The sequence below is a fragment of the Arabidopsis lyrata genome (assembly GCF_000004255.2).
Source record: "Arabidopsis lyrata subsp. lyrata unplaced genomic scaffold ARALYscaffold_1, whole genome shotgun sequence".
NCBI lineage: Eukaryota > Viridiplantae > Streptophyta > Magnoliopsida > Brassicales > Brassicaceae > Arabidopsis > Arabidopsis lyrata.
Genome location: NW_003302555.1, coordinates 11,879,084 through 11,905,879, shown reverse-complemented (window position 1 = coordinate 11,905,879; position 26,796 = coordinate 11,879,084). Strand labels below are relative to the sequence as shown.

The following is a 26,796-nucleotide window of genomic DNA, read 5'->3' as shown; positions in this document are numbered from 1 at the left end:
TTTTCTCTTTGTGGCCGGTCCCCATTTTCCCGGTACGTTATTTTCGGTTTTTCGTTTTTTGGTATTGTTGTGGCGACTTTTCCACACGTGCGTTAATTTCTTCTTCCAAAACTCGTGTCTGGTTCGTGTTTCAATTTCTTTTTTTTTTCTTTTTTTTTTTTTTTTTTTTAAAAATCATAAATATATATTAATCAATCCCAATTGGGCAAAATTACAACTGAGAAACACGGATACAAAAAAGCAAGGAAAACCGACGACGATGATCGAAGAAGAGATCTGAAAAGCTACGGGTGATGAGAACACAAGGTCAAACGATTAACTCTGGCGGTAACAAAGGCGACTCCTTTGCGGTTACACTCCGACGCCGAGAACATTGACCGGAGTTACCGGTTCCTGTCGCCGAGCCGTCGCCGAAGTAAACCAGACCCAAAACATCCTTCCCAGACTCGTTGACTTATAGACACCCATTCCCTAACCCTTTAACTCCCATACCTAGCAAGAAAAAAGGTTACTAATCGAACCCTCAAATCCAATCGTCGTCGACACCGTTTTCCTCACCAGCCGACTCCACCTTCAATCCGTTCCGGCAAAGACCAAACAAGGTTTCAGAAAGACTGTGGCTCAACAGACCTGTGAACCAAAACCCAGAGAAACCTTTAGATCTAAAAATTAGATCGCCAAGACACGCAGCCTTTAGATCTGTTTAATGTCTTCAGGTTTGTATAAAGCTGTAGGCTGTAGCTAGCTAATTAGAGTTTTCAGGGTGAGGTTAGATCATGGATGTTAGCGAGCTCGAGGAGAATTTGTTCGCTGCTAGCGATGCCAAGGTACATATATGCTCATTAATCATATATGTTTCAATCATAAATTCTTTCTCAAAGATTCTTGTCGGTTAGTTGTTGGAATCAAATGGACGAAAAGGGGGTTTTGTTTAGCATGTTGTCTCGTTATTTTTATGTTTGGATTGCTTTTGTTTATAAATGTTTTTCCTTTGAATCCAGTTTTTGCCTTTTGATCCCTTTCCCTGTTACTTGTAAGCAAATCTTGTGTTGAGAGAGTTATTGGGAATCTTAGTTTTTCTCTTCTTGTTCTTTGATGGTAACTCTTGTCATTTAATGGTGTTGTTCTCTATTCTTTGCTAAAAGTTTTTTGTTTGCCAAAATGCAGTTACATAGAGATATGTGCAAGGAACTATCTGCAGTTTATTGCAAGGTATTGTCCATCTTCCCGTCGTTGGAAGAAGCAAGACCTCGGAGTAAATCAGGGATTCAAGCCTTGTGTTCGTTACATATTGCACTTGAAAAGGCTAAGAACATTCTTCAACACTGTTCTGAGTGTAGCAAACTTTATTTGGTGAGTTTCTCTTTCCTTCTTTGGATACATTTTCTCTTTAATTTGTGTGTTTGGTCTCTCTCTTGAATTCCTCCACTTTTTTTTTGTCGAACAGGCCATTACTGGGGATGCTGTACTATGAAAATTTGAGAAAGCAAAATCTGCACTTATCGATAATCTTAGACGCGTGGAGGACATTGTTCCTAGCTCAATTGGGTCTCAGGTGAGATGTCTATTTCAGTGCACAGCACAATCTTTCCTTGTTGCAAATCAAGAACTTTCCAGGTCTTATGTATCATCTATTTCTAGCTAGTTGCTTGTCTTTTTGGTTTGATAATTTCATACATACCCTGGTTTTTATTTGCTTGTTGATTTTAGAATTCTAATTGATAAAATGCTAGTTTCTAGTAGCAAATTCTAATTTGGATATTTGATTTCTTCAGATTTTGGACATTGTTGGTGAACTAGAGCACACCAAGTTCTTACTTGATCCATCAGAGAAGGAAGTTGGTGATAGCATAATTGCACTATTGCAACAAGGGAAGAAATTTGACAACGGCAATGACAGCACCGAACTTGAAATTTTTCACCAGGCAGCTACTAGATTAAGTATAACTTCTTCTAGATCAGCTCTGGCGGAGCGGCGTGCTTTAAAGAAACTCATTGACAGGGCACGTGTGGAAGAAGACAAGCGAAAGGAGTCAATTGTGGCTTACCTCTTGCATCTCATGAGAAAATACTCCAAGCTATTCAGAAGTGAGATGTTGGATGAGAATGATTCTCCGTGTTCAACACCATGTTCCCCCACTGGTCAAGGTTCTAATGAAGATCGTGTTAATGCGTTTGGGCGTCAACTATCCAAGTTTGGTTCTATTAACTATAAGCCTATGAACAGTAGGAAACCAGGACAGATGCCCATCCCACCAGAAGAACGTAGGTGTCCCATATCTTTGCAGCTTATGTGTGATCCTGTCATTATTGCTTCTGGACAGACTTATGAACGGGTTTGTATCGAGAAATGGTTCAGTGATGGACATAATTCTTGCCCCAAGACTCAGCAGCAGCTCCCACATCTTTCCCTAACTCCCAATTACTGTGTTAAAGGTCTGATTGCGAGCTGGTGTGAGCAGAATGGAATCTCAGTCCCCAATGGACCACCAGAATCTCTTGACCTCAACTACTGGAGACTAACCATCTCTGACTCTGAATCCCCCAATTCAAAGTCAGTTGATAGTGTAGGATCGTGCACACCGAAGGTTGTTAAAATCGTTCCTTTGGAGGAGAGTAGTACTATTGAATCTGAACGACAACAAAAAGAAGAAAACAATGATCTTGTTGTCAATGATGAGGTGGATTCTGAAATCAATGTTCTAGAGGGGTATCAGGATATATTGGCAATCTTGGACAAAGAGGAGGACTTGGCTAAAAAGTGCAAAGTAGTAGAAAATGTCAGGCTATTGCTAAAGGATAATGAAGAGGCCAGGATCCTCATGGGGGCCAATGGGTTCGTTGAAGCATTTTTACAGTTTCTAGAATCAGCTGTTCATGAAAACAATGCAGCCGCTCAGGAAACCGGAGCTATGGCTCTATTTAATTTAGCAGTGAACAATAACAGGTTAGTTAACATCCTGTCTTTGTTAGCAATCGGAAGTCCTTAGCAATGTCAGTTTCTGATCTTCTTTCTAATATCCCCGTTTATAATGCTCTTCTGTTTCGTTCTTTTGGATGCACTGCAGGAACAAAGAGTTGATGCTGACTTCAGGGGTCATCCCACTGCTGGAGAAAATGATTTCTTGTTCCCAATCCCAAGGGCCAGCAACTGCATTGTATCTAAACCTCTCATGCCTCGAGGAAGCCAAACCTGTGATTGGCTCAAGCCAAGCAGTTCCCGTTTTCGTGAATCTTCTTCTTCAGGAAACCGAAACCCAATGCAAGCTGGACGCCCTTCACGCCCTTCACGCCCTCTACAACCTCTCCACCTACTCTCCAAATATTCCCACTCTTCTTTCATCAAATATTATCAAAAGCCTCCAAGTCCTTGCATCAACAGGTAACCACTTGTGGATAGAGAAGTCATTAGCCGTGTTACTAAACCTAGCCTCTAGCCGGGAAGGGAAAGAAGAGATGATATCAACACAAGGAATGATCAGCACTCTTGCAACGGTGCTAGACACCGGTGACACGGTTGAACAAGAGCAAGCAGTTTCTTGCCTTGTGATCCTATGTACGGGAAGTGAGTCGTGTATCCAGATGGTGCTACAAGAAGGAGTGATTCCATCTCTGGTTTCGATATCAGTGAATGGAAGTCCCCGAGGAAGAGACAAGTCTCAGAAGCTTCTGATGCTGTTCAGGGAACAAAGGCAAAGAGATCAGCCATCACCAAAGAGAGATGAAGCTCCCAGGAAAACCGTATCGGCACCAATGGCTATACCTGCGCCAGTTTCAGCTCCAGAGTCAGAAGTAAAACCTTTGACTAAATCAATCTCCAGAAGGAAGACAATGACAAGACCATTCAGTTTCCTCTGGAAGAAAAGCTACTCGATCCACCATTAAGAAGAAAAGATAGGTTTTACAGTCTCCTATGTAAAGTTGCTTTTTCTTTCGTCTTTTACCTTTTACAAGTCATCTGCATAGAGACGATAGATTTGTACAGGTCTCATTGTGATCACACCATTTTTGCTAACTACTCCTCTCTCACGAGAGGTATCTATGTCTACTGATGTTTCAGGTTTTATATATGAGACCTCACTTTTCATCAGCACAAAACAGAGTCGACAATTCTTGAAAACTTTATTTGTATATCTGTTGGTTCTGACGGTCGATTCACATGTGGACCAAATCAAGTGGATAAAACCAGTGCCACGTAGTATGAATAAGTATTATAAAATAATCCAAAAAAACAATATATAATATCAAAGCCCCACCATCAGCTGCACGGCGTCTCCGTCGTCTCTGTCGCCGTGTCACCGCCGTCACTGCCGTAGCCTAGAAGATGATCTGTCGTTTCTGAAACACTTGTAAAAGGTCGAAAGAGAGAGAGAGAGAGAGAAATCATCTCTGAAGGTAATCTTTGATGATCTTAGATTCTCTATTTCTTCATTAATTTGTATTCAGGGGCCGAAATTAGAGTTTTTTTACCTTCCAATATTTTCAGGGTTTAGGGTTTAGATACTCGACCATGGCGATTCTAGGGCTGATCAAGAGGGTTACACGAATAAGCATAAACAATTCGAGGGTCAGAGTGTACCCAGTGAGGCACTTCCAAAGCAAGGACCTTTCAAGTACAAATTCATTCAATGGCCAAGATGCTGCTAAGCTTCCTGTTCTGATCGTCGGCGCTGGACCGGTGGGCCTCGTTTTATCCATTCTTCTCACCAAACTAGGTACAATACTTTCTCTGATTTTCGTCTCAAGTTTTGAGTTTTGAGCTTACATTATCAAGTTGAGTTCACGTCTTTGATCGAATTGAATTCTCACCTTTATGTTAGGAGTGAAATGTGCTGTTGTTGACAAAGCCACAAGCTTCTCCAAACATCCACAAGCACATTTTATCAACAACCGATCAATGGAGGTTGGATTTTTTTGTGTTTCCTGTGGTTAATATTGTTTTTGGTTGTCCTGGATTTAAAACCCTTAATGTCTCAGTTTTCATTTACTTAGATCTTCCGTGCATTGGATGGATTAGCTGAGGAGATTGAAAGATCACAGCCTCCTGTAGATTTGTGGAGAAATTTTATTTACTGTACATCTCTCTCCGGCTCAACTCTAGGCACAGTGGATCACATGCAGCCTCAAGGTGTGTTCTTCCATACATTTTTCTTGTGTAAATAGTTCTCATAGAGTACAACTATTTTATGTTGAGGAAAAATGCAGGCCTTTCACACAAGTCCTTGTGGTGTTTATGTACAGATTTTGAGAAAGTTGTCAGCCCAGCTTCTGTTGCTCACTTCTCCCAGTACAAATTGACAAATTTATTGCTTAAGCGGTTGGAAGACCTCGGCTTTCATGTTCGAGGTTCCAAGGATTCAGATGGTATTGAGCTTGACTCTGTGGTTGCGAGGCAAATTCTTATGGGTCATGAGTGTGTGGCGATTGATGCTAACAAGGACAGTATTACTGCAACTGTTTCTTATCTCAAAGGAGGCAAGCATATGAAAAGAAACATTCAATGTAGTCTACTGGTTGGTGCTGATGGTGCTGGGAGTGCTGTAAGAAAGCTCACAGAAATAGAAATGCGAGGGGAAAAAGATCTACAAAAGCTTGTTAGTGTCCATTTTATGAGTAGAGAGCTCGGTGAGTACCTGATCAGTAGCAGACCAGGGATGTTATTTTTTATTTTTAACACCGACGGTATAGGAGTTCTTGTTGCCCATGATCTTCTACAAGGAGAATTTGTTTTGCAGGTAGCTATAGCCCGACCCAGAAAGTAAAGGATACTTTAATCTCAATTTATGTACTTAAATAAGTGTTATATACCGTAGCTTAGCATATATTCATTTCTTTTTACTGCAGATTCCATACTATCCACCTCAACAGAGTCTATCTGATTTCAGTCTTGAGGTATTTTCTATCATTACCTAGAGAAGAATGGATTTTCACATGTGAAAACTTATTCACCTCTGTGGTTTTATCTCTGTCCCAGCTGTGACCAACTTCAAATGCGACTTTGTTTGTCATATCTTTCTGACCGATGATTGTTTTGTAGATGTGCAAGATGCTGATATTCAATTTGGTGGGACATCAGCTTTCAGACTTGGATGTAGCTGACATTAAGCCATGGGTCATGCATGCTGAAGTCGCCGAGAAATTCATGTGCTTTGAGAACAGAGTGATACTTGCTGGTGATGCTGCTCACCGGTTCCCGCCTGCTGGAGGTTTTGGTAAGTGTTCCAATTTTTTTGAAAAGGGTAACCAGACACTGCTTCTTTGATAGTTTTGTCATGTATGATGGGTATAACTTCGGAAGAAATATAATATTTTCCATTGTAGTACTATTATGATTGAAGATATGGTTGGATGAGATATTGTGATACTAACGGATGCCCCAGACTTGAAAGTTGATCTTAAAGGATCATTGTTCTCAGTTTCTTTTTCTAAATTATAAGAATTGAGTGATGGCAAGCCTCAGGAATCGGTTTGATTTTTATTTGACATTCAATCAGCTGTCTTGGATAGTATTTTCTGATAGCAAATTACATGATTTTTGCAGGAATGAACACTGGAATTCAGGATGCTCATAATCTTGCATGGAAAATAGCAGCTCTTGTTCAGGGCTCTGCAAAATCTTCGATTCTTAACACTTATGAAACAGAACGTAGGCCGGTATGGTATTTATCTTTTCTAACTTTTTCTTGCCATACTTACCTCCTAACTTGAGTCATTAACACGTATCTTATTGTGACTGTTAGATTGCCCTCTCCAATACTTCACTCAGTGTTCAGAACTTCAAAGCAGCTATGTCGGTTCCTTCAGCGCTAGGCCTTGACCCAACAGTTGCAAACTCAGGTAAACTAAAACCAGCTTGTCTTCTTGCTCAGTTCATCGTTCCGTGATCAGGTTTACAGCAATTATATCTCTATGGTGTTGTAGTGCATAGGTTTATAAACAAAACAGTTGGTTCCATCCTTCCAACTGGGCTACAAAAGGCAATCTTGGATAATGTCTTTGCACTAGGACGTGCACAGCTTTCAGAATCTATATTGAATGAGAGCAATCCGCTGGGAAATCAGAGACTTAGCAGATTAAAGAGTATCTTCGAAGGAGGAAAAAGCCTACAGCTACAGTTTCCTGCAGAAGATCTTGGTTTCAGGTATAATACCACGTTTGGAACTATAGAATTCTAACTCTAGTCTGAGTTGCCCCAAGAATAAAAAAGAGAAGAAACTAGGGTTGGCTGCTTTTGTTAACTGATATCAGCAGTTTCATGACATGGAGAGTGTGGTCTTTAATGTTTGAACCAATGTGTTTCCGCTTTATATTCCAATGTAAATTCAAATTTGGAGTGACAGAAGCTACTGTGTTTACTGTTTAGGTATTTAGAGGGAGCCATTGTTCCTGATAGCAAGTCTGAAGCTGGTGATCCCGAAGTACCGAGTGGTCGTAGAAGAGACTATGTGCCTTGTGCTGAACCAGGTTCAAGACTGCCTCATATGTATATGAAAATACTGTCAGATTCCAAAAGAGATGTTATTGTTTCTACACTGGATCTTGTTTCGACAGAGAAAGTGGAGTTTCTACTTATAATATCGCCATTACAAGAGTCTTATGAGCTAGCTCGTGCTACATTCAAAGTCGGAAAAGAGTTAATGGCTAATGTAAAAGTATGTGTGGTCTGGCCTAGTAGTGATGAAGGTCTTGAAAGGGAGAGCAATTCAGCAGTAGCTCCATGGGAAAATTATGTCGATGTTATGGAAGTTAAAAGACAAAATGGTGAAGGAACTTCTTGGTGGAGTATATGTAAAATGTCAGACAGAGGATCTATTTTAGTCCGTCCTGACCAACACATTGCTTGGCGAGCAAAGTCTGGTATTACTTTGGATCCTACTCTGCACATGAGAGATGTCTTCTCCATCATACTTGGTAAACAATGATGAACAACGCAATTTTATTCCACAAATTCATTTGTATACTACTTATTTTCAAATAAAATCACGTAATTTTTGTAATGGTGTATCAATATTTCTTTACATATGGTAAGGTCAAGGTTAAACAAGAATAAATATTTTTTTAACTCGGATTCGGTTGTAAATCTGTTTTTGGTACTTTCCAGTGGCTTCAATAGGCAATGAAGCAGAAGACTTGTGTCTATGCATGTTCTTGACGTTAGCTTGTAGCTATCCTGAAAAATAAGTATCCAGTCACTGCTGTGGCACTTCCAAGCATTCCACCAGCAACGACCTGAACAAGAAATTCATTGATACCAAAACACGGTTACAAATCAAAGAGTAGTTCATTTATCAACCAAAGTAAACTCGAACTAGGGTTTGTTCTAGAGTTCCATCAATTCACACAAGGCTCTAAAAAGCCCCCCAACTCTGTTCCCAATTACACTATCACCCTCACCGATTCCTACAATACTCTATTTGTACTCATGTTTTCCCCTAACTCACTAACTACTCTCGCTAAATGTAACAGCTATAAGAATCTCATATAGCTCTAGTCATATATGGAAGGACAAGTCGTAGGTCAAAGAGAAAATTGGGATTGGATCATATAGTAATCAAATGTGAGGTTTGTATGTGGTCTGTGATCACAAGGATTTATAGTTGTCAAATCACCTGTATTACATACCTGGGGAGGGGTATGACCGAGAAGTTCCCGCAAAGGTCTGCTTTCAGCCAGCGGATGTTCTGCAGGAAGTTCGTATACAATCTGATTGAGAACCTGGAAAATGAATCAGACCCCAGAGATCAGGATACCAAAGCTCAAATGCATCATGACAAAACCGATACTGGTTCTTCCATCAAAAAAAAAGCCAGTCAAGTGAAAAGATGGAAACAAAGAAGAGCTGGAGCAGCAATCAAACCTCAGCTTGACGACCCGCATGTAACCTAACACCGGTAGCATCATACATCACCTACGAACCCAAATCACTCAGATATAATCGTCACTTGATTCCTTAATAGCCAATTGATAAACTACAGAAAATAGCTAAGAAAGTGTTCCACAAGAGAAAAGGAGGTGAGCAACTTACAACAGATGCCAAAACCAAAGCAATGGCAAAATGTGATCCACCAAAGCCCTCTTGTAAACCAATAGCTACAGCGAGGGCTGTAACGGTCGCTGAATGTGAAGAAGGCATTCCTCCGGACCCAATAAGCTGTTTGAGATCCCATCTCCTTTCCCTATACCTGCAGAATCTAGGAAACATGTAAAGATCCTTTCTTATCTAACAACGTCTACTATAATTTTCTATGAACCGTTTCTGATCCAAAGATTGAGGAACCAGGAAAAATCTATATCAAGATCACTCCCTAAACTATAAGTTTGATACAAGCAAACAAAGGCACATTTAGCATTGAGTCGGAGTCTGATCCCAACATAGATACAGAGAGAACGTACCAGGAGGTGAAGAGTTTGATGAATTGAGCGATAGTGAAAGAGGTGACGGCGGAAATCAGAGGATAATTCGTGAAAATGGAGAAATAATGAGTGGAAGACGAAGACGAAGACGTAGCCGTAGCCGTAGATTGATCCATGGCCGACGATGGATCTAGTGAGGCTTTAATCGTGCTATAGAAAGAAGAAGAAGATGAAACCGAAACGACAATAATCCATGAAGCGTCGACTAATTCCCTTTGTGTTCCTCTTTCAAACTCCAATGGCGTCTACGTCTACCGTTCAATCCTCTTCGTCCTTTTTCTTTTTCGTTTGACCAATTTTTTGTTTTAATTAGAACTATCGCTATATTTTGCTTAAAAGCATAATTAATTTTACATTAAAACATAATTTAATAAATAGTTAAAGATAATTTGACAAATGATATGCTTTACTGCATAATCTAAATAGTAAATAGTCACAAATTATACAAATTAAATTTTTTTGTATAGAAACTTGAACTGTTTTTCTTAAACATCCTATATTGTATATTGTAAAACAAAATAAAATGTTTAAAACATCGTATAAAATGAAACAGAGAGAGTATATTATAAAATAGATATATATCGTATATGTCTAGTATTTAATACTATAACAAAAGTATTCATGTCATCAATCCAAGGATCCCAATAATTAGTCCTTTTTTTTTAACTTTTTAAAAGAATATATATATATATATATATATTTAATTCTTACAAAATATATCAATTTCAGAGCAAGAGCATATTGAAAAAATAATATGTAGTAATGAACCAAATATTTAGGATATCCACTCTGTCCTAAGTTCATACAAAATAATAATCCCAGCGAATCATAATTTATGATATCTGCTTCGTCTTTCAATTTATATAAAACATATCAATGTTAAAACGGATTTAGATTAAAAAAAAGTTCGAACATACTAAAATTTAGGATATTCGTTCCGTCACTAAATTCATATAAAACATATTAATATCGGAATGGATTCAGATTTGAAAAATAATGATCCGAACGAACTAAAATGTAAGATATCCGTTCCGTCACTAAATTCATACAAACTACTAATAAATATATCAATATCGGAGTGGAATCATTTTGGGAAAATAATGATTCCGAACGAGCCAAAATTAAGGATATCCATTCCATCTCTATACTATTAAAAGAGAAGTACAAAAGTACTTGGGTCGGGTTAAAACAAAAAAATTACCCGTAAATATACAATTCAGATCTTTTTGAATTAATAACAAATAAAACGAGCATTAATTACCAAAAAAAACGAGCATTAATTACCAAACAAAAACGATGGAATTATCAAAAATCGGCTTATGTGGCAAACATCATAAATGACACCGTTGGTATCTCCTTCGAGATTAAGTTTTAATCTTAATCTTATTCCCATCCTAATATATATCGTTAAGATCTTATTTACCTTTTATTACGCAAAAATTCCTCATTTCTCGCCCACAATATCTTATTTACTTTTTTTCGAATTTGAATCGTTGAAAATCTCCATAATTACCCTAGATTTTATTTTATATACTTTTAAAAATTAGATAAAATCGGATTATATTTCAAACCTCATTAATATCTCATATATAAAGATCCGATCATTGGTTCCCGATGATTACTGTTATTGCCATTATCATATATTTTGTTGAGATCTTAATTTCCTTCTTTTAAGTGTTTTCAAATAAAAAAATCCTCATTTATCGCCGACGAATATACTTTGCCAAAATATGCTTTGCGAAACCCTACATTTGTAAATATATGCGTTACCAGTATAAATATAGGCCATATCATCTGTGTTTTCACAAATCATTACCATTTTACTTTACTCCCATCAAACAAATTTTTTTTTCCAAATGGCTCTTAATAACGTTTTCACATGTCTCAATGGTATTTCGAAGATGTATTATTAATTTGTAAGTTTTGATTACGAATCGATTGCAAATTATATGGATCTTATAGATGTAAAACATAAAATTTTCTTACCTCTTCGATTTTAATTCCATTAAATTTGTTTCCTATGACAGAAATCGGAGAAGCACTCTATCAATTGATGGGTCTCTCATCTCTGTGATATTTTGATTTCATTGCAGAAGAAGAATAAAGATGTCGTCTTTTTTATTTTCCCCTTTTTTCATGTTGTTAGAACACGTTACACGAATTTCTATCTTTGAACGAACACATATTATACTGCGGTGCTTTTCATTTTCCATATCTAAGCCAAATTCTATAAATAATATGTCAAAAGTTGGATTTCAGATTGGGCCTTATTCTTAACAATATCGAATCCAAATGTACATGTCTTTATACTATGTGATTTATAGTATTCTACACTTTATAGACACATCTATACTATTAATTGGGAAGCATTCCCTAAAAACTAACCTTATAAAATGTAAAAAATTACAAGAGATGCCATTAGAAATATTACATTGAAAGAGTAAATGAAAATAATCGTTTAAGGGTAAAAGTATAATTACAACTTGAAAAAACCCGCGGATCATGGGTTACTGGATCGGATTAAGACGCGGATCCTGGACTTCTTTGGTGGATCGACACGCGGATCAGAGCTAGACCCGAAGGAAACAGAATTAGGCGATTTCGTCACTTGACAATCCTCGGCTTGATCTTGCTGGTTGAGATTTGGTAATTTCAACAAAATTTAAAGATATTACCAAAACAAACATATCCCTTTAATTCGGAATAGTAAATAAGGATATATTGTAACTGTAACAATAATTAGTTTAAAAAAAATCCAAATTTAAAGATTGTCTTCAATATGATTCGTATTCAGTTACCAAAAGATACAAATCTAAAAATAACTATATATTGATTTACTCTTAAATCAAGTATATACCTTAAATTTTTATTCAAAAATTTGATTCGCAAATATATTTGAATCGATCTAAAAGAGTTAACCCTAGCCTACCTCTGTTTCCTATAAATATAGAATGTCTAATACCATTTCAAAGACTCATTAAGCTTTCAAACGACCTCTCTACTTTTTCTACTACTACAAAAAAATGGCTGCAAATAATGGCATCACCAACCTTTCTAATCTTTTGCTACTCCTTTTTAAAAATTGGCTGCAAAGAACCAATCTTGCTACTTCGTTTCTCATTTCTAACAATGGAAGAAATCTTGGTATCACCAATCTTGCTAACCTCAAACCTTTCAAGACATGTTGTAAAATCCAAGTGAAAATCGTTCATTCGTGTAAAGGTGATTAATGCATATCAAACAATGGTAAAATTTTAGTACTTTGCATCTCTTATTTAGTACTTTCATTTTAACATACTAGGGAAATGAGAAAACTAGACCATGGAAATGATTCTGGCTGTAAAGGTCAGATATTTACTACGGTTTTCTTTTTCATATGATACTTTGATTCATGCTACTATTAAGAAACATCAAGTGAACAAGCTTCAAAGGTTCATCAAATCACGAGAGTGGAGAATTTGTTATAGGCTCGACTCATACATTATTTCCAAAACAACTTTGTTTTCCAAAGTTCTGTCTTACTAACTTCAGATTAAATAATATGAAGTTAACTATTTTATATATACAAGCCGTAAGAGTTATTACTGCTTAAATTATAGTATAGGGAATCAAGCAATTTATTATATTATAATCATTTTAATATACAATGAGAAAGTAAAGTTAGAGATGTTTATTCATCAAATTCAAAAACCATAAGGGTAGGTATATATTCTTATCAACTTATTGAGTTAAGAATAATCAGTTTCATATAATTTGCACCTTCTTACTATGTCACGAGTCACGACCAATCCCCATCGAAGGTTTAAAAAAACAAAAACATAACTTTGTTGTGTCTAATCTCTTTATCATTATGAGTTAAGTTTTAATAATTTTCTCTTCTTGACAGAATTGGTGAGACTGTTATACTCATTTTTGGCATACAATAATAAAACAAAGTTTTATAAATTTATTCATAAAATTTAAAAAGCATAACAGTAGCTATATAATCATAGCAACTAAACAAAAGTGTTATCCTTCTTGACATCTGACTAACCTTTTATATTAGATTTCTGCAAAGCTCCAAAGACAATATCAAATCTCCCTCCTCCATAAGAACTATAATCCCAAATGATGGTAGACCTGCAGATATTGAACTTTGTATAAGCAGGGTTACATATTTGAATAAGTTCGAATGTTTTCTACTAATCGTGACGAAAACTTATCTTGGTAGTTCCTCTTCTTTTGGCAACATCATTATGTTTGTAATAATCTGAAATCTAAATAGAAACAAATTTGATTAGATCTATTTTCAGGTATCAAAATATACGGTTAATATCAATATAGATTCCAATTTCAAGAAATTGTATCTCGGTACACTGGAAATTTATGCTAGATAATGGATTCTTTAGCTAACGTGTTCAAAGAAAACAAAATCAAATTCGTATCAATTGATCCTAAATTAGATATAAAATTCGTAATAGCCCATAGAAGATCCGGGTTCTTGAAAATCCTTGGCGAAGATCTAAACAAAATATTTCAAAGATTACAAATTGAATCGACTGATTTGAAAACAGTAAAACCTAAATCTGATTCAACAAAAAGCTTACCTCTTTATAGAGAATTAACACTAACATAAAGTATAAACGAAGACGAAATAGGTAGATTCTCGGTAAATTTCGCTAATGATTCGCCGATCGACCGATGTTCAACATTCTCTGTTCGCTGGTTTTTTTTTTTTTTTTTAAGAATATAAGACAACGATTGTTCTAAATCCTAACAATAATTATCTGTCTAAAAAGAATCAATAATATATTAAATACAAAATAACAAAGGCAATTACAAAATGTATTTCGGCCCAACATTATGCGGCCCACAATAAAATATTTCGGTTTGAGTAATGACCACTTATTAAACATTGGGTAGAGTGGTTTTCAAAAATAACATGTTTTAATTTATAAATCATAATTAAATTAATTTTAAACATCTACATATACATTTTTACAGGGGATTTTTGCAAAAAGTCTTTTGGATCCGGGTTTTACCCGGGTTTAACTCTATTCGGATCTAGAATAAGAAATTTAAGGAAGTTTGTAATAAAAACGACATTAATTCTTAATTAACACCTAAATTAGAAATATATATAATATATCTAAACTAACCATATTTGTTATTTACCTTAACTACTTCTAACCATAATTATTTAACTATTTATTTCTATATAGAAAGAATATGTGATTAAAATAAATATTTTGTAAAAGATTGATTTGGGGAAAAATTGTTATTACGAAAATAATTTGTTTTGTTATAAAAATTAATATTTGTTATTTGTAATTAAATTACATAAATAGTAATTTGTCTACACCATCAAATGAAAATAGTTAGTTATTTATTTTTTTATTTAATATTACGTCATTTTTAAAAAATAAATTCAACAATATAATGTCAATGAGTTTAATTCTAAAGATTTGAAAATATTAAAAAGATACTAACCAAACATTATCTATCCTAATTTGTTTCTAACAATTTCGACACAAATCTTTCGAAAATTTAATGTGATCACAGTTTGTTACTAAAATCTCAATTATATGCCTAAAATCTCGAGAAGATTTTCCTTTAAATCCGCAAATTATAATTTTTGAATTAAATAAACTAACAATACGAATATTCCTAATATATTCGAGTACTAATAATCCTTATTATAGTATATTCCTTATCTAAATACTAAATCTTTTATTTTTAATTATAATCAAAATTTATGAAATCGGAAATCAATCATGATTTCTTAAACATCCTTAAATTTCGAAATAATCAACAATTCGAATATGCTGAAAAATCATAACGAAATATCTTTATTTACTTAAATGTTTTAGTAATCGTTATAGCAAAAAAATCAATTCCAGCGCTATTGGTTCTTTAAACTTTTTGATTTACATAGATATTTTGTATTCCATAATTAACTCATTAAATTCTTTGATTTAAATAACTACAATGTGAAAATTAGTATATGTAATAAATATAACATATAATATTTACGAGATTTTTATATACTTGATCCCCAACCCAAATTGGCGAATATATTATTTCTCATAAAATATCTTTAAAAGATTTTTTTTGTTTCGTTTAGATATTATTCAACAAACTTCCTAAAACAAATGGAAATATCTTTAATTAGCTTTCCTCATTCATAAATCCCACCATGCATATAGACGTTATTCAGTTGATAATACAAAATCGAATATATTAGGAATCAAATATTTAATTTTCCAATATTTGCAAAATTGTTTTAATTTTTAGATCAAACCTAAACTTCTCGAGTACTTTTCATTCATCTATATAAAAAAGATCTTTTCAACCATTGATCCACAATACTAAACGTTTTCGTAATAGAGATTTATATGGCTTCTTTTAAACAATGTTCTTAGTACATTTTATATTTCACGTTTGTTTTCTTTTAAAAAATTAATTGTCACCTACTTTTCTTATGTTGCAGCTTTCGATTTTAATATCTTTGGAAATTATGGACATCATCAACTCCGTCTCCAAAGAAACTATCAAATAAGGTATGCATTAAAAGGTTAGTTAGTCCTTCTTCTTATCTTCAGATACAAATTTTTTTTAATGTCCAGTATTTTTTTACATTTTCATAATTTCATGTTTCCTCATAATGTTTGTAAATAATTTTCTTTTATAGGCTAACATAACAAGTCCATTCTATTAAAATCTTTTTCTTTAACGTAAAAAGGAAATGAATTTGTTAATAAAATAAAGTTCTTATTCTTAATTTTCATTATTCTAATGTTATGTATTTTAATTGTTTTTATGATATATACTTTTACTAAAACCTGTGGATCCGAGTTTTGGTTGGTAAGTGTAATTTTTCTAATCTTTTAAAACCTTTTACAACAATTACATGTTTTATATGGTTAACACTCACATCATGTTTATTTTATTTTCTTATCCAATGTATTTCATGTTTAATGTTTTCTAATATTTTTTATTGAAACTTTTAAATAGTTTCAAATTATTATAAACATTTAAACTTTATTAAAAGTAAAATATTATAATTATTTAAACATTTAAAAAAGTTTATTTTTATAAAACGTTTTAAATATTTATAATATTAGGAATTTTATAAAGTTTCAAATATTAAATAGTTGAATTTTATAATAATCTATAAGAAATTTAAACATTATAAATATTTACAAAAGATATTAATCGGGACGGTATATTACGGGTGAAATCCTAGATATAACAATCAAAATACTATTATGAATTTTGGGTCGATATTAAATGAAGTTTCGAATATTAGAAATATTTGAATTTTATTGGAAAATGACAAAATGATGTAGATTTCACGGGACAGAGTTATATGGTCGGACGGATTTGGGGTCGATATTAATACAGTATGATATACTACAGGTGAAATCCTATAATTAACAATCAAAATATAACTATACAATCTTAAACACTAAACAAAACTAAACAAATAATATTAACAAAACAAATAAAACTTCAAATTTTAAATATTTAGTTATAAAATATCGTGTGTACCATACATTTAAATCAAACAAAACAATAGCATATATCTATAGATCATCTTAAAAAAAAATTAATTTTATTATTATTTAATAAAATTATAGACCCGCGGTGTACCGCGGGTTAATATCTAGTTTTCAAATTACATATTCTTTGCAACATTTGATAAAGGTATACTCACTCATCAATAAATTTATATGTTTTAACATGGTAACACAAATTCATAGTTCACACATACCCATCAAAACAATTTCATTGAATATAAATATTATATAGCACATTTCTTAAAATATGCAACCCCGCACGTACGTGCGGGTCAGGATCTAGTTTCACAATAAAACACAAACAATATTAAAAATCAAATCACAAATACCGCAGGCTCTAACCTAGTTCTTACCTTTATTACCCTTAGGTATTACTGTATAATATCCAGCTCCATCAGTGAAATCGAGTCTCGCCTAAATTCCACCAGCTCCAACTACATAACTTCTTCACACACTTCGTTTGTATCGCTTTTTGAAAATCTATATATTACTATTGTTTTGCAGAAATAGACAAAATTAAGACTTTTCTCTCTTCTCCGCTGGGTCGATCTCTACGAGGTTCACTTGAACAACCGATTCGCCATGGCCACCGCCGTCGCAGCACCGAGACTCGTCTCCTTGAAAGCCGCCGCGAAGCTAGGTTACCGTGAGATCTCTCAGGTCCGACAATGGGCTCCGCTTCACTCTGCGATGCCTCATTTCGGAATGCTACGATGTGGATCGCGACAGCCGTTTTCAACCTCTGGTATATTCATTCCTCTTCTCTCTTCCTTTGCGGTTTTACATAGATTTGATCTCTCTCAATTCTCATCATCTTTATGGATCGCAGTTGTGAAAGCTCAAGCTACTGCTACTGAGCAATCACCAGGCGAAGTTGTTCAAAAAGTGGAATCTCCAGTGGTCGTTATCACTGGTGCCTCTAGAGGGATTGGTAAAGCAATTGCTCTAGCCTTGGGGAAAGCTGGCTGCAAGGTTAGGCTTAACACTATCGGAATTTTGGAGTCATTCTTGTTAGATTTGATCTCTATATATACTCTTCAAGCATTCAATTTACATCATATTACTAGTCTTAAAAGTTTTTGAGTTATGAAGATTTTAGCTCAGGATTGCTTTCAGTTTCTTTTGTCATTATAGTGATCGAGACATCAATAGGTTTATCTCCGTAATTGCTACACATAAGTCTTACTTTTCTGATCTGGAAGTAAACACTCTGTTTCTGCTGCAGGTCCTGGTGAATTATGCTAGGTCAGCAAAGGAGGCTGAAGAAGTTTCTAAACAGGTGATTCATTGCCCTGTATTAGAGTGCAATTTACGAGATTCATGCACCAAGTATTTAGAATGTTTTTCATCAGCTTTGGTTTTCAGCTCTTACCTTGTTTTTCTGCTTCGGGATATGGCTTTAGACCAAATAATACATAGGTGTTAGGAATGGAAGGATGTTTTTATTGGTACGAAAACAAATGTGGTACCTTTAGAGTTTAATGATGATATTTCCTTTAAACAGTTTTGGTTTCTGGGACAAGAAATGTAAACAATTGAATGTTATGGCCCTTGAAACTGTTTCTTCTTGCCATGTGCTTCTCAAATGCGTTTGTGATTTTGCTCTTGATCCATCTTTTAGCTAACAAATGTCATATGCAGTCAATAGTGTTTTCTTTTACAATGTCACCTAACTCCATGTTATCTCTGACATTTCTTTTCTATGGGACTCTAGATTGAAGAATATGGTGGCCAGGCTATCACTTTTGGGGGTGATGTCTCGAAAGCGGCTGATGTGGATGCAATGATGAAAACAGTGAGTGATCAACTGTACACCATCTCATATTCCCTAATCCTTATACATCTTATCATTTTCCTTTTGTTCTTTTTCTGTAGGCTCTTGATAAATGGGGAACCATTGATGTTGTGGTTAACAATGCAGGTAAATGAGAACCTTGGTTCCCATTAATTTTTACTTAGTACCTTACTGACATGGCTACATATTTTCAGGAATTACTCGGGATACCTTGTTAATACGAATGAAGCAATCGCAATGGGACGAAGTAATTGCTTTGAATCTCACTGGTGTATTTCTCTGTACTCAGGTTTGTATTCCTGCAATCCTGCTAAAATTTTGATACTCGGATTCTCAGGGACTGAAACTTCTTTACTCTCATTAGGCAGCAGTAAAGATCATGATGAAGAAGAAAAAGGTAACACTTTCTACATATTCTCGCAATTGTCTCCACATATTATTACTTGTCATGTGCCGTGTCACCGTCTATATCCTCATACGTTTGTCATTGGTTTTGACATGTTACTACTTCCCTGCAGCATAACGAGAAATGACATATAAAAAGACAACTATGTTTTCATTTGAGCTATCCTATAAGATTAAGAAGTGATATAAAGACAAGGATAATTTATGGTATACTTCTTACTTATGATCTTGCAGGGAAGAATCATCAATATCTCGTCAGTTGTTGGTCTCATTGGTAATATTGGTCAAGCAAACTACGCTGCAGCTAAAGGTGGAGTTATTGCGTTTTCCAAGACTATAGCCAGAGAAGGTGCGAGCAGGAATATAAATGTATGTGATCTATCTCCCTCATCATATTCGTCTTTTTTTCTGAATTTCCTCGACATGATTTTGAAATTTGGTCCGTCGACAATTTGCTCTATTCCAGGTCAATGCGGTTTGCCCCGGATTCATTGCATCTGACATGACTGCCGAGCTTGGAGAAGACATGGAAAAGAAAATCCTGGGAACAATCCCATTAGGTAATGGACTTTTCATCTTTTACATTTGTTGCAGGGTAATTTTTATGGATTAGGATGCATCTGAGACATCAAAAAATTGTTAGATAAAAAACAATTGTGATACAAAGCCAAACGGTTTGGTTTTCAGGACGGTATGGAAAACCGGAAGAAGTGGCTGGCTTGGTAGAATTCTTGGCACTCAGTCCTGCAGCCAGTTACATAACCGGACAGGTTAGTAACTCATACTCCTGCCAAATGGCGGTTAACCTTGGTTTCTGATTATGTTAGCGACCTAACCATGGTTAAAATAATTGGTTTGCAGGCATTCACCATTGATGGAGGTATTGCTATCTAGACATTTGGTATGATTCGGCTTTTGTTTAGTTAAAACAATTTGGTTAAACAGACAAGAGTTCTTTCTAGCACTTGGTCGGATTTTCTATTTTGCGGTTTCTGTTTGGAAATATCAAAAACTCACTGCTTAAACTACGTATTTGGCCACTTCAACTTTTTCGTAAACAGAGCAGAGAACTTTGCCAGATAATATTTTGTACTTTCCCTTTGTTTTGTTTTGAAGAAAATCGCAAAGCAGCCTCTGAATCAGAAATGTATCAGATGTACACAAAAAAATGAAGACGCCTAGGAAACTAAAACGGGACACTGTTTACTTTATTTATAATCTAAATAAACTTATCTTAAAACAAAAAGGAAAACTACAAACCTATGTTAAATTATTCAAGCACAACCTAAACCCACACAAAAGAAACAATCCAAATACAACTCAAACGTAAAAAAATAAGAAAAAGATAAAACATTCCAAAGGCACCAAATAACTTATTGGTTTTATATGTACAAACTAATCCACATATTCGAATGTGGATCTTGCCTTGTGAGAAGCTACCCCCACTGTATTTCTATGCCTTAAACCGCCTAGGACTAGATAACAGCTGCCGTTTGAGACATAAGGCTAAGCAAATGTTGCTCACTCTTTTGGTAAACTCAGAGTCTTGCCCACAAGACTGAAGCATCCCAGCTGCTCATGGAAAGCTCTTCTGACTATAGCTACGCGATCAACATCCTTACCAACTCGAGCCTCACACGAGTCCTTGTACCGTATGTAGACAATTGCAAAATTTGTGCGGTTTAATACCAAATCCACATTTTGGGGAGTAGTATCTATAGCCACTTGGATAATCTTCAAGTTGGACAGATCATTATGATCTGTAATGGTGCCCCTATTAGTCGTGGCAACTGCAAGTTCCAAGTAGAGACGAATCCAGTCATTGTCTTGCAGCTCATAACTGTTCAGCTGCAAAAAAAAAAGAAAAAAGAAGAAGCTTATGGAAAACATCACTCACTACTATTACTACTTGTTGATCATGAGCAAAAGCAAAACTCACTGGTCTTAATCTTACCAGCTTTGAATGTTCAAAAGGATTCTCTGGGGGCCACTCAGGCATGGCATCTATGGGGGAGAAGTTTTTGTACAAGCTGCTGCTGCATCTCTTGATTTCATCAATGGTGGTTTCCCCTATACAAGAATAAAAATCAGCAATGTTTAAGTGAGAATGATGATTTAGCAAGATGGGTTGCTTGTTGTATAAGCAGCACCACAAAATTCACGTAATATACCTAGAGGTCTAGCAATTGGGCAGGACAAAGCTAATTTGCCATAGGATATTTCATAAACTTTAGTCTCAAAAGGATGAAGAGCGATGGCGTCCAAAGTAATGTGGTAAGAGGAAGCAGCAGAATGCGTGGACTTGTTGTATTTCTTTACGCTACTGAGCTCTAAGTTTTTCCCCTAATATTGATCAAGAAATAAAGCAAATCATTAATTGAATTCTAACCTGGTATAATATTCAATCATGCATATATAGAGTGAGTTTAACAAAACCTGGAGCAAATTGTAACGATGAAGGCCGAGCCTAGCATAAAGGATAACTAAGGGCAGGACAAGGAGAAGACTCATCGTTACAGATATATTCATTTCCACCATAGCGTGGTACTCTTCGAATTCGAAGTAAGGAACCCTAGAAGCGACGAGAAGAAAGAGGGTCAGGATGTGTGACGATAAAAAAGACACGTGAATCTCTCTAAAAAAAATAACAAGTAGATGATGAAAAAATATTACCGCGGATCCATTCACTATCCTATATCGTTTCCTCGGATTGGTCTTCTCCCTGTCCTCTGGAACGGCCACCATCGTCTCTCCTGGTACGAGAGCGGCTGATCCTTCTTCTTTTTTTTTGTCGATTTAGGTTTGTCCACGCGGTGGCGGTAACAAATATTTACTTTGCAATTTGTATTATTTCCGCTTTAGTATTGTCGTCACTTTTTTTATTTTTATGAAAGGTTACGTAATATGAATCATCAAAGAGCTTTTGTAGCCAAAATTGCCGATTTCTCTATTAGATAGAATTTGATGCAAGGACGTTTTGTTCTTGGTCTGCCGTTTAGAAGTAAGTAGCTCCTCCACAAAAGGCTACATGTGGCATTACGACCAGAATCACAAAGCTACACAAAAACATGGCATAAATTCAAAGATATTTGAAAAGCCAAAATAATATAATTCCCGTGAACCATGAATGCTAGACGGAGCTAGTAAATAATTCTCATCACTCATGCATGCTGTATTATAAAGTATATTTCGTTTTCAAATCAAGAGTGTTGTTGAGAGGTGAAAACCCCGTGATTAAAAATAAATCTAAGCACAGATCCAAATCATCCGATTATATAAATAATAAAGATTTTATTTGAGAAAACAAAACGCACTGTCGTATCTAGACGTGTCATCAAATTCCCGTGAACGTTCTTGCATAATCTACGAAATCACAACATTCGAAGAACCAGAACATGGAGATTAATTATATAAAAGAGTTTAATATCAAAACGAAACCAAACATATATAATAAAATCAAGCGTCTTAACTACAAATGAGAACATAAATTTACTTACACGGACAGTCACATAAAATTAGACAGGCCGTGATTTTATTTTTCGTTTGTGTGGTTACAAAAAGTGATCGATCTAAGAGAAGAACTTGTACGTCTTGGCGTTGATAATGATGGTTCTGAGACCTCCAATTGGGGCTAGGATCGTCAAAAGAACTCCTACTATGATGCAGAACTGTAATTTTCATTTTCCACAAAACAACAAACCAAACACACAAAAATTATTACTTAAAATTTACAAGAAAAACAAGAGCTATGGAATATGTATCATTGCTTACTAAATAACATACCCAGTTAATTGTCCAAGATAGACCAAACCTCTTTGGTTTCTTGAGAACGAGCCAAATAATGCATGGAAGCTGCAGTTACAAATTAATGTGTATATAAGTCACAACTTTAATCTATAGATAAACCAATGAAGGAATGAAGGGTTAGTTGTACTATACGTAGTAAGTTGTTGGGGCGAAGGCGAATCCTCCAAAGAAGCCAAGTAGTCCACCGAAAAACGGGACGCATATCGCAACGATCATCGTGAAAGCTGCACAGTCCAAATGAGATTAATGGATGGAGTAGGAGGATGAAGTTACATATATAAAAATGAGGAGTGGACTCTTACCGACGTAAAGGCTACGAGTGATAAAGCGGAGCTTGAAGGAAGGATCGAAATTCATCTTTTTGACCAAAACGGTTTCCATCATGTCAAATACCGGCATTGCAAATATCTGATTAATCCACATAGAGAGTGTCAATATTCATGAGATTATTCTTACTTCATTCGAATAATAAAAGAAGTACTACTAGAATGTGGAAGAAGACCTGATAGCTTCCAATGACGTGGACAACCACGAACATGTTAGCCATGGCAATAAGCCAGACAGGCTTCTCCAAAGTGATGAGAATGTTGTCATCAACGCTGTTTCCAAAGATATAATAGCCGAGGAATGCTACAGGGAAGTAGCAGATGGCGACTACAATGTAGGCTACAACAACTCCTCTCCACATTGGGATCTTGGATGGCATCTCCGGAGTCGAAGGGATTGTGGCCTGAATCTCCAACACAACGTTGTGACCTGCATAGGCAAAAGCCACATCTCCCAACGCATTCAAGAAGTTGAATACTTTTCCAGCATCGGTAGAGGCTCTAGGAGTGTAGTCCACATCTGGATGTACCCCTTTGTGCACCGAAGCAGTCCAAGCGATAGTTGAGTAACTGTAAATGCATCACAAAGAGATCTTAAAAATCAATTTGGAATAAAACCTAGTTTTCTACATGTTATGGGAACCATAGTGGAATTTGATCCCTAGCCTTGAACCACAAGGCAAGCTAGCTCTAGGTTTGATTAGTCTAACTTTCTAATCAAGTTATAAAAGAAAACCAATATATGTGTGTGGTAAAGAGATTTACGTTAAGGACATAACAGCCGCGGCGAGTGAGATGATGGAGATAGAGTTGAAATTGGGAAGGTGAGAGATAACAAAATGGATGGAAGCAAAGATCATGATCCAAAATGTAGTTCTGATCTCTTTGCAATCGGAACAGAGTAGTTGATGGACTTTCTTAAGGGATGCTCCTCCTGTGACCATATAAACGATGTCCACACCGACCTCCACGATAAGCTGCTGCGGCACGACGATCCATAGGCCAAGCTTTTCGCCAAAAGCGTGTTGACCTAGCTCGTGATACCTATCAAGCCTCTTCCCTGGAACAATCTCATGCATCTCCACCATTTGCCACAGTGTGTACATAGTTATTAACCATGACATCACCATAATCGTCACACCAGGTCCCCTGTAATCAAAAACTCAGATCAGATCATGGATTGAAACATAAAGGAGACTATCAGATTCAACAAATAGTACCATCCGAGATTGGACATAGCGTAGGGCAAGCTGAGAACACCAGCACCAACCATGGCGGTGACATTGTGAAAAGCAGAGTACCACCACTTAGCGTTTCTGGAGGATGTGATCGGTAACCAATCGTCGACGTTCTTCTGCCTAGCCGCCGCAACCTCGCTGGCTGACATTTCATTATTCCCCATATCTCCTTGTGATACTCGAGAGATAGTGTTTGGTTTTTGAGAGAGAGAGAGAGACAATTAAGAAGATTTTAGGAGGATGAAGATAAGACTGATATTTAAGAGAGGATCGAGATTCGAGATTCTCTCACGGTTTAGGATTTAATTACCTGCTTAATTATTCTATTCAACGATTTGTTAGCGTTTTTGGGAGTGTAATAAATAGATTATGAGATTCTCATTTTCCGAATTTGAAGGGAATGTTTGTTACTTTGTTTGTTAGTTTTGTTTAGCGTGTTTGGTCTTTTTTTTTGCCCGTGGCATAAGGCACCATCGGCTGGAAGCTGTTTCATGCTTAGACCAAATTAATGACTAATTTACCCCCAATCGTTCTTCTTGATTCAATGATTCTCTTCACATTGGCATGGCTTTTCTGTAATTTCGTAGATTTATTTTCTTCTGTATTTGCATGATTTATTTTCTTTTTGGGATAGAGCTGAATTTTTCTTTTCATAGTCACCTGATCTAACGAGTGTTTCGCTTTTAAAAAGAAAATAATGTTTATTCAATAGATAAATATATATCTTTCTCATTTAGTAATTATTTTGAGTTGACCGACAGAAAAATAACTATTTTGATTTTTTTTTTTAACTTGTACTACAGGTAATTATTCAACATTACATAATATTTCTTCGGATATAATATTTAATTTAAATATATAGTTTGAAAATATTAATAATCAATATTAAAAATTATACAAGAAAAATATTTTGTCTTTTATTTTATTTTTTAACACTGATATATTTTTTTAATAAATAATTATTTTGAAACATTTATAATCAAGATCAGATTAAAAAAGAAAAATTGTTAACTGGATAAAATATTTTATTTTAATACGTTTGTAACAAAACATAACTTGCATTTGGATAATATTGGATGTAGTTTTGAGAGAATCAACATAACTTGCATCTGGATAATATTGGATAGTTTTGAGAGAATCAAACCGTAATGTTATCCATAATAATCCCAAGACCGGTTAGATACCCAAAATCTTGTGTTAGACTAGGATAAAATCATAAATTAACAAATCTATATCTATTTATGTCCCTTTTTCATCTTATACACAATATTACATTGTCAATGAACTCAACCTTTAAGCTAGGTTCCCATGAAAGTTGTGACTTGTGAGTACCAAAAGTCATAAGGCTACAATGAAACGGAAATATCTATTTATGCTTAGAGTCACTTGTACCCCACGAGGAAAAAAAAGTCAATTGTACCCCGTGATATATATGAAGAAAACTAAAATTATTGAAGCGCATTTATGCATAATTTATCTATTTATGCTTAGAGTCACTAACATAAATGCATAATTTATTTTTCTTCATAAGGCTACAATGAAACGGACATCTTTTTATCCCATACAGAGAGAAGACCCTCTGGAGCAATGATCAACGTGGATCATCTTTCTTATCATAGACATTCCAAATTTTCAATGCTGAAGGAGATCATTGACGTCAATAAAGCTGTTCATCTAACTTTTTAAACAAATATCAAAACATGTGGTGTATAAAACTTACCACGCTAATCGGTAATGCCCATTAATCAATCACCTCTGTTTATTTCATTATTACTTTTCCAAAAGCTCTGAAAACACAGAATTCTCCCACCATTATTCTGCAACGGCTTGTTGTTAAAAGGATATTTGTAACATCCCAATTCAATAATTGGTAGTTGGGCCATTTGGTTTTGTCAAAAGAGGAGCCAAGCCCATTAAAGGCTCATTTGACATAACAAATGAAAAAAGGGTTTTGTTAGTGATGCATGTATTCGTGAATATATATATACCCCTGTTCTAAAAATTTAAAATTCCCGCCTAGCCCCGATTACTCCCCGCTTAATCGCTAGGCCCACCCTCTCCGCCTCGATTAATGACTAATCCCCTAAAAAATCAGTAACCCGATTATTCTCCGTCTAATCCGATTATTTCCCGCCTAATCCGATTATTTCCCGCCTAATCTTACATACCCCGATTATTTTTTAGATTACAAGTATAAAAAAAACATTTTATTTTTGTTATTCAATCATTTGAATTGGGAGTTTGTGATGTTT

At 35.3% G+C, this 26,796-nt stretch overlaps 6 protein-coding genes and 1 long non-coding RNA gene across 9 annotated transcripts; 3 read left to right on the top strand and 4 right to left on the bottom strand.

Moving 5' to 3' along the window:
• The first annotated feature begins 201 nt into the window (after positions 1-201).
• LOC9329517 (U-box domain-containing protein 6) lies at positions 202-4,066 on the top strand. The gene is made up of 5 exons (XM_021011201.1): positions 202-827; positions 1,168-1,353; positions 1,448-1,555; positions 1,776-2,947; positions 3,069-4,066. The coding sequence occupies exons 4-5, from the start codon at positions 2,061-2,063 to the stop codon at positions 3,883-3,885; spliced, it is 1,704 nt and encodes a 567-aa protein (XP_020866860.1). The 5' UTR covers positions 202-827; positions 1,168-1,353; positions 1,448-1,555; positions 1,776-2,060; the 3' UTR covers positions 3,886-4,066.
• Positions 4,067-4,186: 120 nt separating this feature from the next.
• LOC9326775 (putative polyketide hydroxylase) lies at positions 4,187-8,062 on the top strand. The gene is made up of 11 exons (XM_002893409.2): positions 4,187-4,395; positions 4,487-4,715; positions 4,821-4,903; positions 4,993-5,128; positions 5,242-5,735; positions 5,845-5,892; positions 6,038-6,212; positions 6,542-6,654; positions 6,741-6,837; positions 6,922-7,141; positions 7,364-8,062. The coding sequence occupies exons 2-11, from the start codon at positions 4,511-4,513 to the stop codon at positions 7,920-7,922; spliced, it is 2,130 nt and encodes a 709-aa protein (XP_002893455.1). The 5' UTR covers positions 4,187-4,395; positions 4,487-4,510; the 3' UTR covers positions 7,923-8,062.
• On the bottom strand, positions 7,920-9,723 carry LOC9329516 (uncharacterized membrane protein YuiD). The gene is made up of 5 exons (XM_002890666.2): positions 9,394-9,723; positions 9,026-9,182; positions 8,858-8,908; positions 8,623-8,715; positions 7,920-8,229 (listed from the first exon to the last, which is right to left on the bottom strand). The coding sequence occupies exons 1-5, from the start codon at positions 9,528-9,530 to the stop codon at positions 8,155-8,157; spliced, it is 513 nt and encodes a 170-aa protein (XP_002890712.1). The 5' UTR covers positions 9,531-9,723; the 3' UTR covers positions 7,920-8,154.
• Positions 9,724-11,667: 1,944 nt separating this feature from the next.
• Positions 11,668-14,168, bottom strand: LOC110224553. 3 transcript variants are annotated; one of them, XR_002329034.1, is made up of 4 exons: positions 14,001-14,168; positions 13,448-13,670; positions 12,465-12,585; positions 11,668-12,046 (listed from the first exon to the last, which is right to left on the bottom strand). It is a non-coding gene; the product is annotated as an uncharacterized LOC110224553 (long non-coding RNA). The 3 variants fall into 3 exon arrangements; XR_002329033.1 differs by lacking the exon at positions 12,465-12,585; XR_002329035.1 differs by lacking the exon at positions 12,465-12,585 and having other exon boundaries at positions 13,448-13,663.
• A 3,256-nt stretch (positions 14,169-17,424) lies between these two features.
• Positions 17,425-20,312, top strand: LOC9326774 (3-oxoacyl-[acyl-carrier-protein] reductase, chloroplastic). Its single transcript, XM_002893407.2, has 11 exons — positions 17,425-17,718; positions 17,803-17,945; positions 18,199-18,252; positions 18,688-18,768; positions 18,849-18,894; positions 18,963-19,057; positions 19,133-19,165; positions 19,408-19,542; positions 19,640-19,733; positions 19,861-19,943; positions 20,035-20,312. The coding sequence occupies exons 1-11, from the start codon at positions 17,556-17,558 to the stop codon at positions 20,065-20,067; spliced, it is 960 nt and encodes a 319-aa protein (XP_002893453.1). The 5' UTR covers positions 17,425-17,555; the 3' UTR covers positions 20,068-20,312.
• A 103-nt stretch (positions 20,313-20,415) lies between these two features.
• Positions 20,416-22,143, bottom strand: LOC9326773 (UPF0725 protein At3g25080). The gene is given in 6 exon segments (XM_021012780.1): positions 20,416-21,021; positions 21,128-21,243; positions 21,345-21,516; positions 21,610-21,660; positions 21,662-21,745; positions 21,847-22,143. Coding segments are annotated over 6 exon segments (822 nt in total). The 5' UTR covers positions 21,919-22,143; the 3' UTR covers positions 20,416-20,694.
• A 436-nt stretch (positions 22,144-22,579) lies between these two features.
• Positions 22,580-25,136, bottom strand: LOC9329514 (lysine histidine transporter 2). Its single transcript, XM_002890664.2, has 7 exons — positions 24,527-25,136; positions 24,072-24,455; positions 23,483-23,876; positions 23,283-23,388; positions 23,113-23,204; positions 22,957-23,025; positions 22,580-22,841 (listed from the first exon to the last, which is right to left on the bottom strand). The coding sequence occupies exons 1-7, from the start codon at positions 24,706-24,708 to the stop codon at positions 22,743-22,745; spliced, it is 1,326 nt and encodes a 441-aa protein (XP_002890710.1). The 5' UTR covers positions 24,709-25,136; the 3' UTR covers positions 22,580-22,742.
• Between the last annotated feature and the right edge of the window lie 1,660 nt (positions 25,137-26,796).